Below are 13,633 nucleotides of genomic sequence, written 5' to 3' on the forward strand. Positions count from 1 at the left end.
GGGTTGCCTTTTAAATCAGGAGAAATGTGATTGTTTTTGTTATTATTGCGTGAGTCATTTGGTGTCGTTGTTGCTCTTGGCTTTGGGATGTGAAACGGCTGAATCACCATGGTAATGGCGTAATGGCTGTCCTGTATTATAAAGAGGGAGAGAGAGGAGCCTGTGATTTAACCACTCTGTAGACACTCAGGTTGCATCTCAAATTGCAACCTATTCCCTATATAGTGCAGTACTTTTGACCAGAGCTTTGTGCACTCTATAAGGAATAACGGACCATTTAGAACACAGCCACTGACATTTACATAGTGGCCTCTTGTCCTCCCTTAATATGTCCAATCTAATGGAGAGTGATCTTAACTGGAGCAACAGAGGGTAACATTAAAGTACAATTTAACTTTGTTTTTTAACCAAATCTGTATTTTGGATGTTATAGAAGTTACCAGACACTTTTTTGGGGGGTGCGATTTGGTTTTGAGAAACTTACCCCACCAGCGATAGACTTCCTCATGCTCATTCTGCAGTTTCAGGGGCAAAGATAAAATATTAACAAACACTCCAAAAACACCCAGCTACTACTTCTCTGCGTAGGCCACGCATGTGCACACAAAGTATCACTTGAGTCCAACAAAATGTCATATTATAACGTTGTGGATGAAGTTCAGAATGACACAATTTCATGTGTACAACGTCTAAAGACCTGCATCATTGCCGTTTCTAAAATGACGTATTTGGGTGTTTTTGGAACCTTTGTCAAAGCTTTATCTGTGCCCCTGCAACTCCAGAACAAGCTTGTGGAAGTCTATCGATGGTGGGGAAAGTTTCTCAAAACCAAGTGAAATCACAGACAATTGACCGGACACTTCCATAACATGCTATTTACTACCAAAATACAGGTGTGGTTAACCCTTTAGATCCGAATAGAATTCTAGAATGCTGCTGTAGATTGTCTTGAAAATTATCAGTAATCTCATTTTGTCACACATTTAAAACAGACAGACATAACTCAAAAACATAGAACAGATTACAAGTTTTAGTTTTAAAGAACACAACCTCAATAGGAATAACACTAATTTTGTCTTCCATTGTCTAAAGACACTATCAAAAAACAATTAACACTCAACACAACAAAAAAACCTAGTTTTGTTGACTAAAGGACTTACTCAAAATGTACCAAGTATAATATATTATACTTAAAAATATGATTTACATTCAAATAAAAATGTTTTCCAAAACGTGAACAGAGGACTATATTCAGAAAGTATTTCAAAACCCACACAAAGTAGGCTATGTAAAAATGCAAACGGCTTTTCAGAAACTATTTCAAAATGTAGATTGAGAGACACAAAATGTAGAAATGGTAACCTGCTTTGACAATAATTCAGTGAATGCAACAAGTATTAGATAGAGACATTTAGAGAAGGTACAAACACAACTGTTAGAGACAATTTTCCCATATTTCACACTGCCACTTTAGTGTTTGCATTTAGCCTACAATATCTCATGGAACTTCTGGAAGCACGTCACTTTTCTTGCCTGACAGACTAACTAGTAATAGTCTGACAGCTAATCTGACAGCTATTCCCCGATGTTTCACAGCATCTAACATCGACAACATCAAACATATATCTGCCTTTACTTATTTCACTCACCTCGACATCATCGCTTTTCAAAGTGCAAGGACGTGTCCGAACCCGTATCACCAACCACTATACTATAGATACAGCCTCTTTCACAGTGAAAAGGTTGTCTGCTTCGGCGCCTTCATTTTGAGTAATGAAGTTTTTTTTTAAATCTAAAAGTCAAAAGACAGCATATCCTGTTTCTGGTTGATGATAACAGCCACGTGAATACGACAGCAGGTTGTTTGCAAGTTCATTTTGCGATATAGACACATATATTATTGTTTGAAAAACAAGGCCGTTCGCGAGCGCTATATATATAATTTTTTTCTGCCAGTCGATGGCCGCTATGGGTTCTGAAGAGTAAACAAGTGAAAAGTGGTAAACTCTACTTAATAAGTGGAGACTCAGAACTGTTTCAAAATAATTTTTTCTTTGCCCTCCATCTCAATATAGTAACTATGAGCACACCCATGAACAGTACTCTGATTGATTGGTAATAATACTGAGAGGTGGGTAGAGCAATAGAGGTCAGAGTACAGGGCATGGGGGCAGTTAGGTGGCCAGGGAATAGGCTGGGGCGTGGGAGGTTAGCCCCAGAGACCAGCTGCTGGTTAAAGCAGCAGATTGTAAAGAATTGGCAATTTCCCTCCGATTAGGTATTTCACACCCTCCATCTCTCCTCATTGGTCTCAGTGCTTCACCACTAGAGAAAAGCTAGGTTGGCCTCAGGCACTGGGGAAAATACTGCATATTTCAGTTTTTTATGTTGCTTTGAGTTTTCCTCTCCGTCCTTCCATCTGTGTTCCCTCTTTCCATCTCTCCCTCTCTTTCTCACTCCCCCCTTCTCTTCTCCCCCGTCTCTCTCTCCCTCCTTCCATCTCTGTGTTCATCTCTCATTCCCTGTGTCTGTCTGCAGGTCTCGCTCCAGGTCCCCTGGGAGGAAGAACAGGGGGGACAGCAGGGCTCGCTCGTCTGAGAGGAGGGGTGAGGAGAGGGAGCGCTACGGCCCTGCCGCCTGTTGCCTTGGCAACAACCTCGCTCTGCCCAGGAGGCACACCAGATCCAGGTAGGTAGGGCTAGGAACCTTGGAAACAGTCATAAAGGGGAAACAGTGGGACAATGCTGTGAGAGAACTAAATTTCTGTATTCACTGTAGCAGTTTGAGCTCCAGCAGCTCAGTGACTGTCTGTTTTGTCTCTCAATCCATTACTTCCTGAAAGGGTTTGGGCAGTTTCACCATGTCTCTCTCTCTCTATCCCTCCCTGTGCTCCAGGTCCCCTCATGAGAAGAGGAAGAGTAAGAGTTCTAGGGGTCAGCTCCAGAACAAGGGCTCCTCCTGTTCCCCCTCCTCATCCCCCGGCAGAGCCAAGAAGTCCCCCAGCGCCTCCCCTCCCACAAGCCCCACCTCCAGCCTCTCCAGGTAAAGCACCCCACCTCACCAGGCTGTTTATTAGGGCTGTCCCCAACTTTAAAACATCTTGGTCGACCACGGGTCGTCTGTTCTTTCGTCCAATCGATTGGTCTACATTTTGAAACGTGTATGTTTCCATATATTGACACATCCGATGTGTTTTATTCAAATCAACTACACGACGTGACCAAATGTATGTGGACATCTGCTCGTCTAATACCTCATTCCAAAATCATGGGCATTAATATGAAGTTGGTGCTGCCTTTGCTGCTATAATAGCCTCCACTCTTTTGGTAAGGCTTTCCACCAGATGTTGGAACATTGCTGCGGGCACTTGCTTCCATTCAGTCACAACAGTATTACTGATGTAAGGCACTGATTAGGCCTGGCTCGCAGTCGGCGTTCCAATTCATCTTAAAGGTGTTCAATGGGGTTGAGGTCAGGGCTCTGTGCAGGCCAGTCAAGTTCTTCCACACCGATCTCGACAAACCATTTCTGTATGAACCTCGCTTTGTGCACGGGGGCATTGTCATGCTGAAACAGGAAAGAGCCTTCCCCAAACTGTTGCCACGAAGTTGGAAGCACAGAATCGTCTGGAATGTCATTGTATGCTGTAGCATTGAGATTTCCCTTCACTGGAACTAAGGGGCCTAGCCCGAACCATGAAAAACAGCCCCAGACCATTATTCCTCCTCCACCAAACTTTACAGTTGACTATGCATTGGGGCAGGTAGCGTTCTCCTGGCATCCGCCAAACCCAGATTCGTCCGTCGGACTGCCAGATGGTGATTCATCACTCCAGAGAACACATTGTCCACATACTTTTGTATATAGTGTATATTCACTGAGCTTGTCTGATGCTTTAAGCACACTGTTTGATTAAATAATTAAGACACACAAATGACTAGTGGGAGTCCAACCAGCAATTGATTTGATTGTGCAAGTTCCGGGATCAGACTTGCTGTGTTTAAAAAAATAAAAGACAGTAAGTGGCTGTGACTAGCACCCGTTGTCTCTCTCTCCTCCCTGCTACGGCACCACCACAGAACATCAAAGTGTTTATCGCGCTGTGTTCCTGAATCTGCAACATAATTATAGCCATTTCTGACTGAAAAGTTCTGTTACCAAAATCCCTAATTTGTTTAGGGAAAAGCATTCCCTTAACCCTTGCTCTCTTTACGTGACACATGTATGCATCGCATGCATGTAACCAAAGACCTATTCGCACGAGACTAGTATTACTAGAGAATGTTGGTAATGTAATTATTACTCCAAAATATATATTAGCAATCTGAGGTATGTCGTAAATGCCTCCCAGCCTTCAGATGTGAGATAAACAGTCCAATTACACTTGATGTGTTTTAAGTCTATGAGTGAAAAAGTAAACTTATAATTTCCAAACATTTAGGTCAGTTGTATGCATCTTTGTGGTCTATTAACTGCAAGGGTTGCATTAAATAGGCTCAATATTTTTTGCAGAAGCATTTGGCAATATTCAATTAATATGCAATAAATATATAGTACCAGTCAAAAGTTTGGACACACCGACTCGATCCAGGGGTTTTCCTTTATTTTGACTATTTTCTACGTTGTAGAATAGTAGTGAATACATCAAAACTGTGAAATAACACATATGGAATCATGTAGTAACCAAAAAAGTGTTAAACAAATCAAAATATATTTTATATTTCAGATTTTTCAAAGTAGCCACACTTTGCCTTGATGACAGCTTTGCACACTCTTGGCATTCTCTCAACCAGCTTCATGAGGAATGCTTTTCCAACCGTCTTGAAGGAGTTCCCACATATGCTGAGCACTTGTTGGCTGCTTTTCCTTCACTCTGTGGTCCAACTCATCCCAAACCATTTTAATTGGGTTGAGGTCAGGTGATTGTGGAGGCCAGGTCATCTGATGCAGCACTCCATCACTCTCCCTCTTGGTCAAATAGCCCTTACACAGCCTGGAGGTGTGTTTTGTGTCATTATCATATCAAATTTATTTATATAGCCCTTCGTACATCAGCTGATATCTCAAAGTGCTGTACAGAAACCCAGCCTAAAACCCCAAACAGCAAGAAATGCAGGTGTAGAAGCACGGTGGCTAGAAAAAACTCCCTAGAAAGGCCAAAACCTAGGAAGAAACCTAGAGAGGAACCAGGCTATGAGGGGTGGCCAGGCCTCTTCTGGCTGTGCCGGGTGGAGATTATAACAGAACATGGCCAAGATGTTCAAATGTTCATAAATGACCAGCATGGTCAAATAATAATAATCACAGTAGTTGTCGAGTGTGCAGCACCTCAGGAGTAAATGTCAGTTGGCTTTTCATAGCCGATCATTAAGAGTATCTCTACCGCTCCTGCGGTCTCTAGAGAGTTGAAACAGCAGGTCTGGGACAGGTAGCTCGTCCGGTGAACAGGTCAGGGTCATTGTCCTGTTGAAAAACAAATGATAGTCCCACCAATCGCAAACCAGATGGGATGGCATATCGCTGCAGAATGCTGTGGTAGCCATGCTGGTTAAGTGTGCCTTGATTTCTAAATAAATCACAGACAGTGTCAACAGCAAAGCACCATCACACCACCTCCTCCGTGCTTCACGGTGGGAACCACACATGCGGAGATAATCTGTTTACCTACTCTGCTTCTCACAAAGACACAACAGTTGGATCCAAATATCTCAAATTTGGACTCATCAGACCAAAGGACAGATTTCCACCGGTCTAATGTCCATTGCTGATGAATGGGTTCAGCCCTAGGTCCATTATCTTGTCTACATACTTTTTATCTGATTTTATTAATTTACATTTACACTGAAAACGTTTTACATAAAACATAGAAAAACACAAATGCAAGTGAAATGCTCGCACTGCAGAGCCCTGACCACCTGCCAACATGGCTGGTGAAATAGACATCTTATTCACCATTTCCAAAATCTACCCACAGGTGGCGGGTGTTAATATGAGGCTCTGTCTCCATCCCTCCCGGCCACTGAACTCCCTCTCACTTTATTCTCGCTCTCTTTTCTCTTTATCTCCCTAATCTTTCTCCCTCTCTCTTTTAACCCTTCTATCTTTTTTTCTCTCCCCCTCTCTCTCCCCCCACCCTCTCTTCCTCCCTGTCTGTTTGTCTGTCTCTCTGTTTGTCTGTCTCTGTCTCTCTCTGTCTGTCTACCTGTGTCTCTCTCTCGCTCTCTCCCTCTCTCTTTAGGGACGGCTCGCAGGAGAAAGATAAACAAGTTCCCTCAGCCAATGTCTCCTCCATGCAGTCCAAAATCACTCAGGTACCTCTTCTTCACTGTCACAAGTGCCTTCGGAAAGTATTCAGACCCCTTGACTTTTTCCACATTTTGTTATGTTACAGCCTTATTCAAAAAATCCTCAGCAATCTACACACAATACCCCATAATGACAAAGCTAAAACAGGTTTGTAGAAACATTAGCAAATGTATTAAAAATTATACAAAAAAATACCTTATTTACGTAAGTATTGATTGTACATGATTTGGAAAGGCACACACCTGACTATATAAGGTCCCACAGTTGACAGTGCATGTCAGAGCAAAAACGAAGCCATGATGTCGAAGGAATTGTCCGTAGAGCTCTGAGACAGGATTGTGTCAAGGCACAGATCTGGGGAAAGGTATCAAAAAATGTCTGCAGCATTGAAGGTCCCCAAGATTACAATGGCCTCCATCATTCTTAAATGGAAGAAGTTTGGAACCTCCAAGACTCTTTCTAGAGCTGGCTGCCCGGCCAAACTGAGCAATCGCGGGAGAAGGGCCTTGGTCAGGGAGATGACCAGGAGCCCGATGGTCATTCTGACGGAGCTCCAGAGTTCCTCTGTGGAGATGGGAGAACCTTCCAGAAGGAAAACCATCTCTGCATCAGTCCACCAATCAGGCCTTTATGGTAGAGGGGCCAGACGGAAGCCACTCCTCAGTAAAAGGCCCATGACAGCCCGCTTGGAGTTTGCCAAAAGGCACCTAAAGACTCCCAGACCATCAGAAACAAGATTCTCTGGTCTGATAAAACCAGGATTGAACTCTTTGGCCTGAATGCCAAGCGTCACATCTGGAGGAAACCTGGCACCATCCCTACAGTGAAGCATGGTGGTGGCAGCATCATGCTCTGGAGATGTTTTTCAGTGGCAGGGACTAGGTGACTAGTCAGGATCGAGGCAAAGATGAACGGAGCAAAGTACAGAGAGATCCTTGATGAAGGTTCACCTTCCAACAGGACAACGACCCTAAGCACACAGCCAAGACAAGTCTCAATGTCATTGAGTGGCCCACCTAGAGCCCAGACTTGAACCCGATCGAACATCTCTGAAGAGACCTAGAAATAGCTGTGTGGCAATGCTCTCCATCCAACCTGACAGAGTTTGAGAGGATCTGCAGAGAAGAATGGGAGAAACTCCCCAAATACAGGTATGCCAAGCTTGTAGTGTCATACCCAAGAAGACTTGATGATGTAATCGCTGTCAAAGGTGCTTCAGCAAAGTACTGAGTAAAGGGTCTGAATACTTATGTTAATGTGATATTTCGGGGGGGGGTTCTTTGTTATTATGGGGAATTGTGTGTAGATTGATGAGGGGGAAAACTATTTCATCAGTTTTAGAATAAGGCTGTAACGTAACAAAATGTGGAAATAGTCAAGGGGTCTGAATACTTTCCGAATGCACTGTATGTATATTAACATGGGCCCATATTCACAAAGCATGACAGAGTATGAGTTCTGATCTAGGATGAGGACTCCCCTGTCCATATAATCGTATTCATTAGGATCTTAAAGGTAGAACTGATCCTAGATCAGCACTCCTATTCTGAGACGCTTTGTGAATACAGTTCCAGATGTCCTAGCATGTATTCCATAAAGCACAATACAGCAGGGTGTTGTACAGGTACTCCATATCTCTCATTATGACATGTGCACAAAGCACAGCAGTTCAGTATCAGCTCATTGTTAGCTGGGATGTACACAGGGACTGTGGTTCCAAGGATAGTCGGCCTTTGTGGCAGCAGCATTATACAGAACACACCGCTCAGAGATTTCACTACACTGATCCCAGCACAGATTACATCATTTCTATCTTCGATCTCTGTGGGCTCAGAGCAGCTGATCTCTGAACTCAGGTCGGATTTTACATTTAACATTCCTCCTCTGTGTTCAGTAATGTGCACATAGGCGTTTTGTTTGTTGTGTTTATCTCCCTGTCCTGGTGTTTCTGGCTCTCTCTCATCTCTCTCGTGACTTTATGGGCGCAGCAGCAGCTGACAGCTGAGGAGAGCTAGTTTACATTACAGAGGCTTTAATCTCCAGGAGAGAGAAAAAGAGGATCAACTCTTCCCCGAAAGTCCTGACTTTAACATATTACGCAATCACCCCCTCTACTAGTCACTCCTCTGGTAAGCTGTTGGGTTGGAGAGAGAGAGGTTCTCATCTCTGTCTCTGGGTAGGATCACACTGCCTGTTCAGCAACAGGGCTATGAGTCGGATAGGGAATAGGGAGGTTGTTATATGAGATCTATGAGGGAAGCCATAATGTAAAGTAGATCATTAGAGAGAGATATTGGAGTTTTAAAATCATACGTTTGAAATAACTTAAAAGCTTAAATCACAGCTGGGGTGCACACCCAATGCGTTTCAACTTAATGTTAAAAACACTGCTTCCTCAGGCGGCGTCTTGTAACTACCTCACACCTGTTGTAAATTCATATGGAATCTTTACGTTTGCTCTATGGTTTATTTGATGTCTTAATTTCAGGCTTTGATAGCGTTCATTCTCCAATTACTCAAATGTCTTTCTTGGCGTATATCTCAAAGCCATACCTTAACAGGGCCCTTTTAGGAGTTCAAGCCCCTGTCCTCTCTCCATTTGATGTTCTCTATCTGTCCTGAGTCTGATAAAGAGCCCCATCTGATAGCCCTCTGACTACAACCAGACCCCTTCATGAAGCCAGCCAGTTAGCCCAGGATGAGCACCTCCATAGTGGGTCAGAGAGAGAAGAGGAGAGACTTACCTGGAGTAGGCTTGGGCTGAGGCAGAGAGGCCTGTGTAGTATGGAAACCAGCCCACCGTCAAAGATCAAGACATTCACAGATAGAGCAGGCCGTAGGGAGAGAGAATGGGGTAGGTTGTAGAAAGAGAAGGCGAGGGAAAGAGAGGGGGGGTTTCAGAAAAGAGAGAATGAGAGATTGGCATAGGTCATATGAATAGAGCGTGGGTTAGGGAAAGAGCGGGTCAGGGAAAGAGGTGAGGAAGGGGGAAAGGAGGGCATGAAAGAGAGTGATTGAATCCTTCACCCGGCCCTGCTCTGTACAGGCCATGAGTGTGTCCCAAATGTCTATGGGTCCTGGTCAGAAGTAGTGCACTTTATACAAAATAGGGTGCCATTTGAGACTCAACCCATGAGGAAGATCCAAGGTATACACCCAGCCATCTCTGAATGAATAGACCATTACCCCGTTATGCAGACGTTCTGGATTCAGACATACAGACATAGTCCCTGGCCACTTAATGAACTTTAAAGCCAGCCCCATCAGCGTAAAGATTTGGTTCATGATGATGCACTCAGAGAAATCTAATGCACTTTTTTCATTAGAATTAGCATTTTGGCCCGAGTTTTGAGCTTTGTTTTTCCTTCATTACGGGGGCTGGCTGACAGATGACGAATGGCTGGGGGTTGGGTTGTGTTTTTAGGGGAGGGAGGGAGAGAGAAAGAGGGAACGGACCGTTCCCTGTTCCCTCACTGGCAGGGTATTATTCTGGTCTGCAGTCAGGAGTTTGAGCTGCAAAGAGGGTTTTGTTGGAGCACAGGGAGACTGGTAGAGAAGACAGACCGACCGACAGACGAACACTAATAGTGACGGACTGACTGACAGAGATGGACAGACAGACAGAATTAGAGGAGACTAACATACAGACCTGTAGAGATGGACAGAATGGAACGGTAAAGAGAATGTGACATGGAGCGAGGATAGAACCTTTACATGTACGATTCAATGGAGTGGCCTTGGTAAAGAATTGAAACTGAAGACACTGTCAGCATCCTTTCTACTCTTCCTCTTTATTTCTTTCCCATGGCTCTGAAATCCAGTCCACTCATCCTCCTCTCATCCTGGATACTGTATTGTGACCTCTTGTTTTCTGCCCCCCACATCTCCTCGTCCTCTTGTCAGTCTCCTCCAGGGGCTTGCCTAGTCTACCTTCTCTCCTACTGCTCTCCTTTCCTCCTCTCACACAGCCCCCTCTCACTCACTCATCCCCAGGCTCATGATTAACTTTTCTCCTCTCTCTCACTCTTTCTGCTTATGGAGCGTGTTCATTCTCCCTGTTCTGCTGGAGGAGAGGGGTTTTATAGTCCCCTAATGAAACTGAGAGACCTGCTCTCATAAATGAATGAAATCCAATTTTATTCAAATCAAAGTTTATTTGTCACGTGCTTTTGTTTATTTGTCATGTTTTGTAAACAACAGGTGTAGACTAACAGTGAAATGCTTACTTACGGGTCCTTCCCAACAATGTAGAGACAAAGAAAATAGAAAAATAATAACACAATAATAAATACACAATGAGTAACGATAACTTGGCTCTATACACGGAGTACCAGTACCGAGTCGATGTGCAGTGGTACGAGGAGGTAGATATGTACATATAGGTAGGGATAAGTGACTAGGCAACAGGATAGATAATTAACAGTAGCAGCAGCTTATGTGAGTCAAGAGTTGGTGCAAAAAGGGTCAGTGCAGGTATTGCGGGTAGCTATTGGTTAACTATTTAGCAGTCTTATGGCTTGGGGAGTGGGGGAGTATGACAATGCTTACAAATATTTAGAATGAAGTTGTTTGGACGTTAGAAGCATTCTCTGTCACGCTCAAGTACAGTACATGCCACGCTCCCTCTCCCCCCTTAACGTTCCCTCACACACTCTCTCTGAGTCATACGCCTCTGTCTTTGACACTTTCCTGCTTTCTCAATCACACTCACACATATAGTACTTAAAACACCCCCCCCCTCTCTTTCATCAATTTCTCACCTGAATGAAGCAATTTCTCACCTGAATAAAGCAGTATCTGTGGAGGCTTCAGTACCAGCCCTGTTTAAGGCCCCAGTCTCACATCATCTGCTCAGACATTAACTCCATTATCCATACCGCCATCTTGTTATACCTTTTGTCTCAATTTGCTATGGTGATCCTGCTCCTCCTTCCTGCTGTTTTTACGACTGCGTGGAGGTCACTGTGGTCTGGTTGTACTCTCTTCAAGGACCCTGATCACAACCACTGCTTTCACTCAGATTTATCCCTCAGTGTGTGTCTCTGTTGGTCTCTGTGTTTGTGTGTGCATGCGTATTCGCCTTTTTTCTCTGTGCGTGTGTGTGTGTGCCCTTGCTTGCTCACTCATGACGGAGGAGAAGGAAGAGAACAGCGGGAGAGGGGAAGGAAGAGTAGTGATATGCAATAACTCCCCACGTCAGCCCTGAGCAAGGAGAAACTTGTATGACAAGCGGCTAATTCAGCGGCTCACGCTGAAAGATTTAATATATCCCCTATTTGGTGTATAATCTCCAGGTTGGACTGTGTTCAGATTGGGACTGCTTACCTAACTAGGAGTGGATCTGATGGCCTTCTATTGCAGGGAGGAGAGAAGCTGTCCTATAGCCTACTGTCATAAATAGTCAGGAATACATTAAGCTGTCCTGGTTGAAAGATAGCCCAGGGAGGGAGGAAGATTTGTGTTGAATTGTGATGGTGGGGAGGCTCTCTGAGAGAGTAGACAGAATATAGGACTGTAGGATTCTTAACCAAGACATATTTCCTCTTTTCCTCATTATTGGTATTTTATATGGCTCACTCACTCACTGTCTCGCCTTCCTCTTTATCCCTCTCTGTGTCTGTTTCTATCTTTCTTTTCATCTCTCTCTCAATCTCCCCCTCTTCCCTTCTCTCTACCCCTCTCTCTTCCCCTCTCTCTACCCCTCTCTCTTCCCTTCTTTCTACCCCTCTCTCTCCCTTCTCTCTTCCCCTCTCTCTCGCTTTCTCCTTCTCAGGATCTGATGGCCAAAGTACGTGCCATGCTGGCTGCCCCTAAGACCTTCCAGCCCAACACTTCCTGAAGAGGCGTAGCTTTATAGCAGCTGATTGGAAAAAGGGTGGAGCTTCACCATGTCTGCCTCTCTATGACGACAGCCTCCAGCGACAGGCCCTCGGCCAATCAGCAGGCAGCGTATTTTGCCTGGAACTGTTTAGCGTTCATATTCCTCTGTCTGACTTTTATTTTATCTACTTTGATACTTAACTGGGTGAGCGTATCTACAGTATATTTCGAATGGCAGTAGATGTGAAGCGAGCAGAGTAGATTAGCTCGTAAATCAACTACGTGGGACTGTTCTACGTGTCGAGAGAGAGAGCCTGCATCACAGCAATGGTCACGCAGCAGCCTGCTAAAGTTTGGATGCCCCTGTTCCCAACATCTGTTTTCAGCACGAATAAAGACAACAGAGCTTCAAAGCGCAGAAATAATTAATAAAGTAAATTGCATCTTTCAAAAAACGAATTCTATGTTCTCCAAATTGATGACGGAGAGCTTTGCAGTGTAATTGTGCAGCTGCCAGAGCGCCTGAATGCTATCCTTCTGTGAAGGATTGTTTTCTTCATTTCTTTCTCACTCTCTCCCTCTTCATCTCTTTCCATCTCACTCTGTTCATCTCTTTCCATCTCCCTATGTCTCTTCATTTTTCATTCTCTTTCTCTCACTCTTTTGCCAGGTCAGTTTTAAGCTGGGGTCTCTGTTTCCAGCCTGTTGTCAATCAGTTCCAGTGTGTGGCCTTCCAGTTTTGTTTTTAAGTTTGTACATGGCTGATTGTGGAGCTGCTTTCTTAACACAAACTGTCAATAAAGTTTGAATGATGGGCCTCCCGGGTGGCGCAGTGGTCTAGAGCACTGCATCGCAGTGCTATGCTGCGCCACCAGAGTCTGGGTTCGCGCCCAGGCTCTGTCGCAGCCGGCCGCGACCGGGAGGTCCGTGGGGCGACGCACAATTGGCTTAGCGTCGTCCGGGTTAGGGAGGGTTTGGCCGGTAGGGATATCCTTGTCTCATCGCGCTCCAGCGACTCCTGTGGCGGGCCGGGCGCAGTGCGCGCTAACTGAGGGGGGCGGGTGCACGGTGTTTCCTCCGACACATTGGTGCGGCTGGCTTCCGGGTTGGAGGCGCGCTGTGTTAAGAAGCAGTGCGGCTTGGTTGGGTTGTGCTTCGGAGGACGCATGACTTTCGACCTTCGTCTCTCCCGAGCCCGTACGGGAGTTGTAGCGATGAGACAAGATAGTAATTACTAGCGATTGGATACCACGAAAATTGGGGAGAAAAGGGGATAAAAAAATTTAAAAAAAATAAAAAATAAAATAAAAAAAAAGTTTGAATGATGATTTAGCAAAGTGTTAAGGTGTTTTCAGTCAGTGGAATCTGTCTGGTACATAAAGGTCAGGGGTCACGTTTCCTATGAATTTAATTCAATTAACCTCAATAGTTATTTATTGGTTGGAAATGAATAAGCAAATATTGACATAGCAGAAATAGATTAAGTAGAGATACACTCATACATGCT

At 44.5% G+C, this 13,633-nt stretch overlaps 1 protein-coding gene across 5 annotated transcripts in view; it reads left to right on the forward strand.

Annotated features, from left to right (window-relative positions):
* Window positions 1–13,383, forward strand: part of LOC139544041 (splicing factor, suppressor of white-apricot homolog) — a 127,717-nt gene extending 114,334 nt beyond the window's left edge. For 3 of the 5 annotated variants that reach the window (XM_071350724.1, XM_071350725.1, XM_071350727.1), the window contains 4 exons: window positions 2,539–2,688; window positions 2,896–3,042; window positions 6,239–6,311; window positions 12,080–13,383. In XM_071350724.1, the coding sequence (XP_071206825.1) occupies window positions 2,539–2,688; window positions 2,896–3,042; window positions 6,239–6,311; window positions 12,080–12,145 (436 nt within the window). In that variant the 3' untranslated portion in view covers window positions 12,146–13,383. Of the gene's footprint in view, window positions 1–2,538; window positions 2,689–2,895; window positions 3,043–6,238; window positions 6,312–12,079 lie in introns of those variants that run through there. The other 2 variants (XM_071350726.1, XR_011668795.1) reach the window with 2 other exon arrangements.
* Window positions 13,384–13,633: the final 250 nt, after the last annotated feature.

The sequence above is a fragment of the Salvelinus alpinus genome, chromosome 18 (assembly GCF_045679555.1).
Source record: "Salvelinus alpinus chromosome 18, SLU_Salpinus.1, whole genome shotgun sequence".
NCBI lineage: Eukaryota > Metazoa > Chordata > Actinopteri > Salmoniformes > Salmonidae > Salvelinus > Salvelinus alpinus.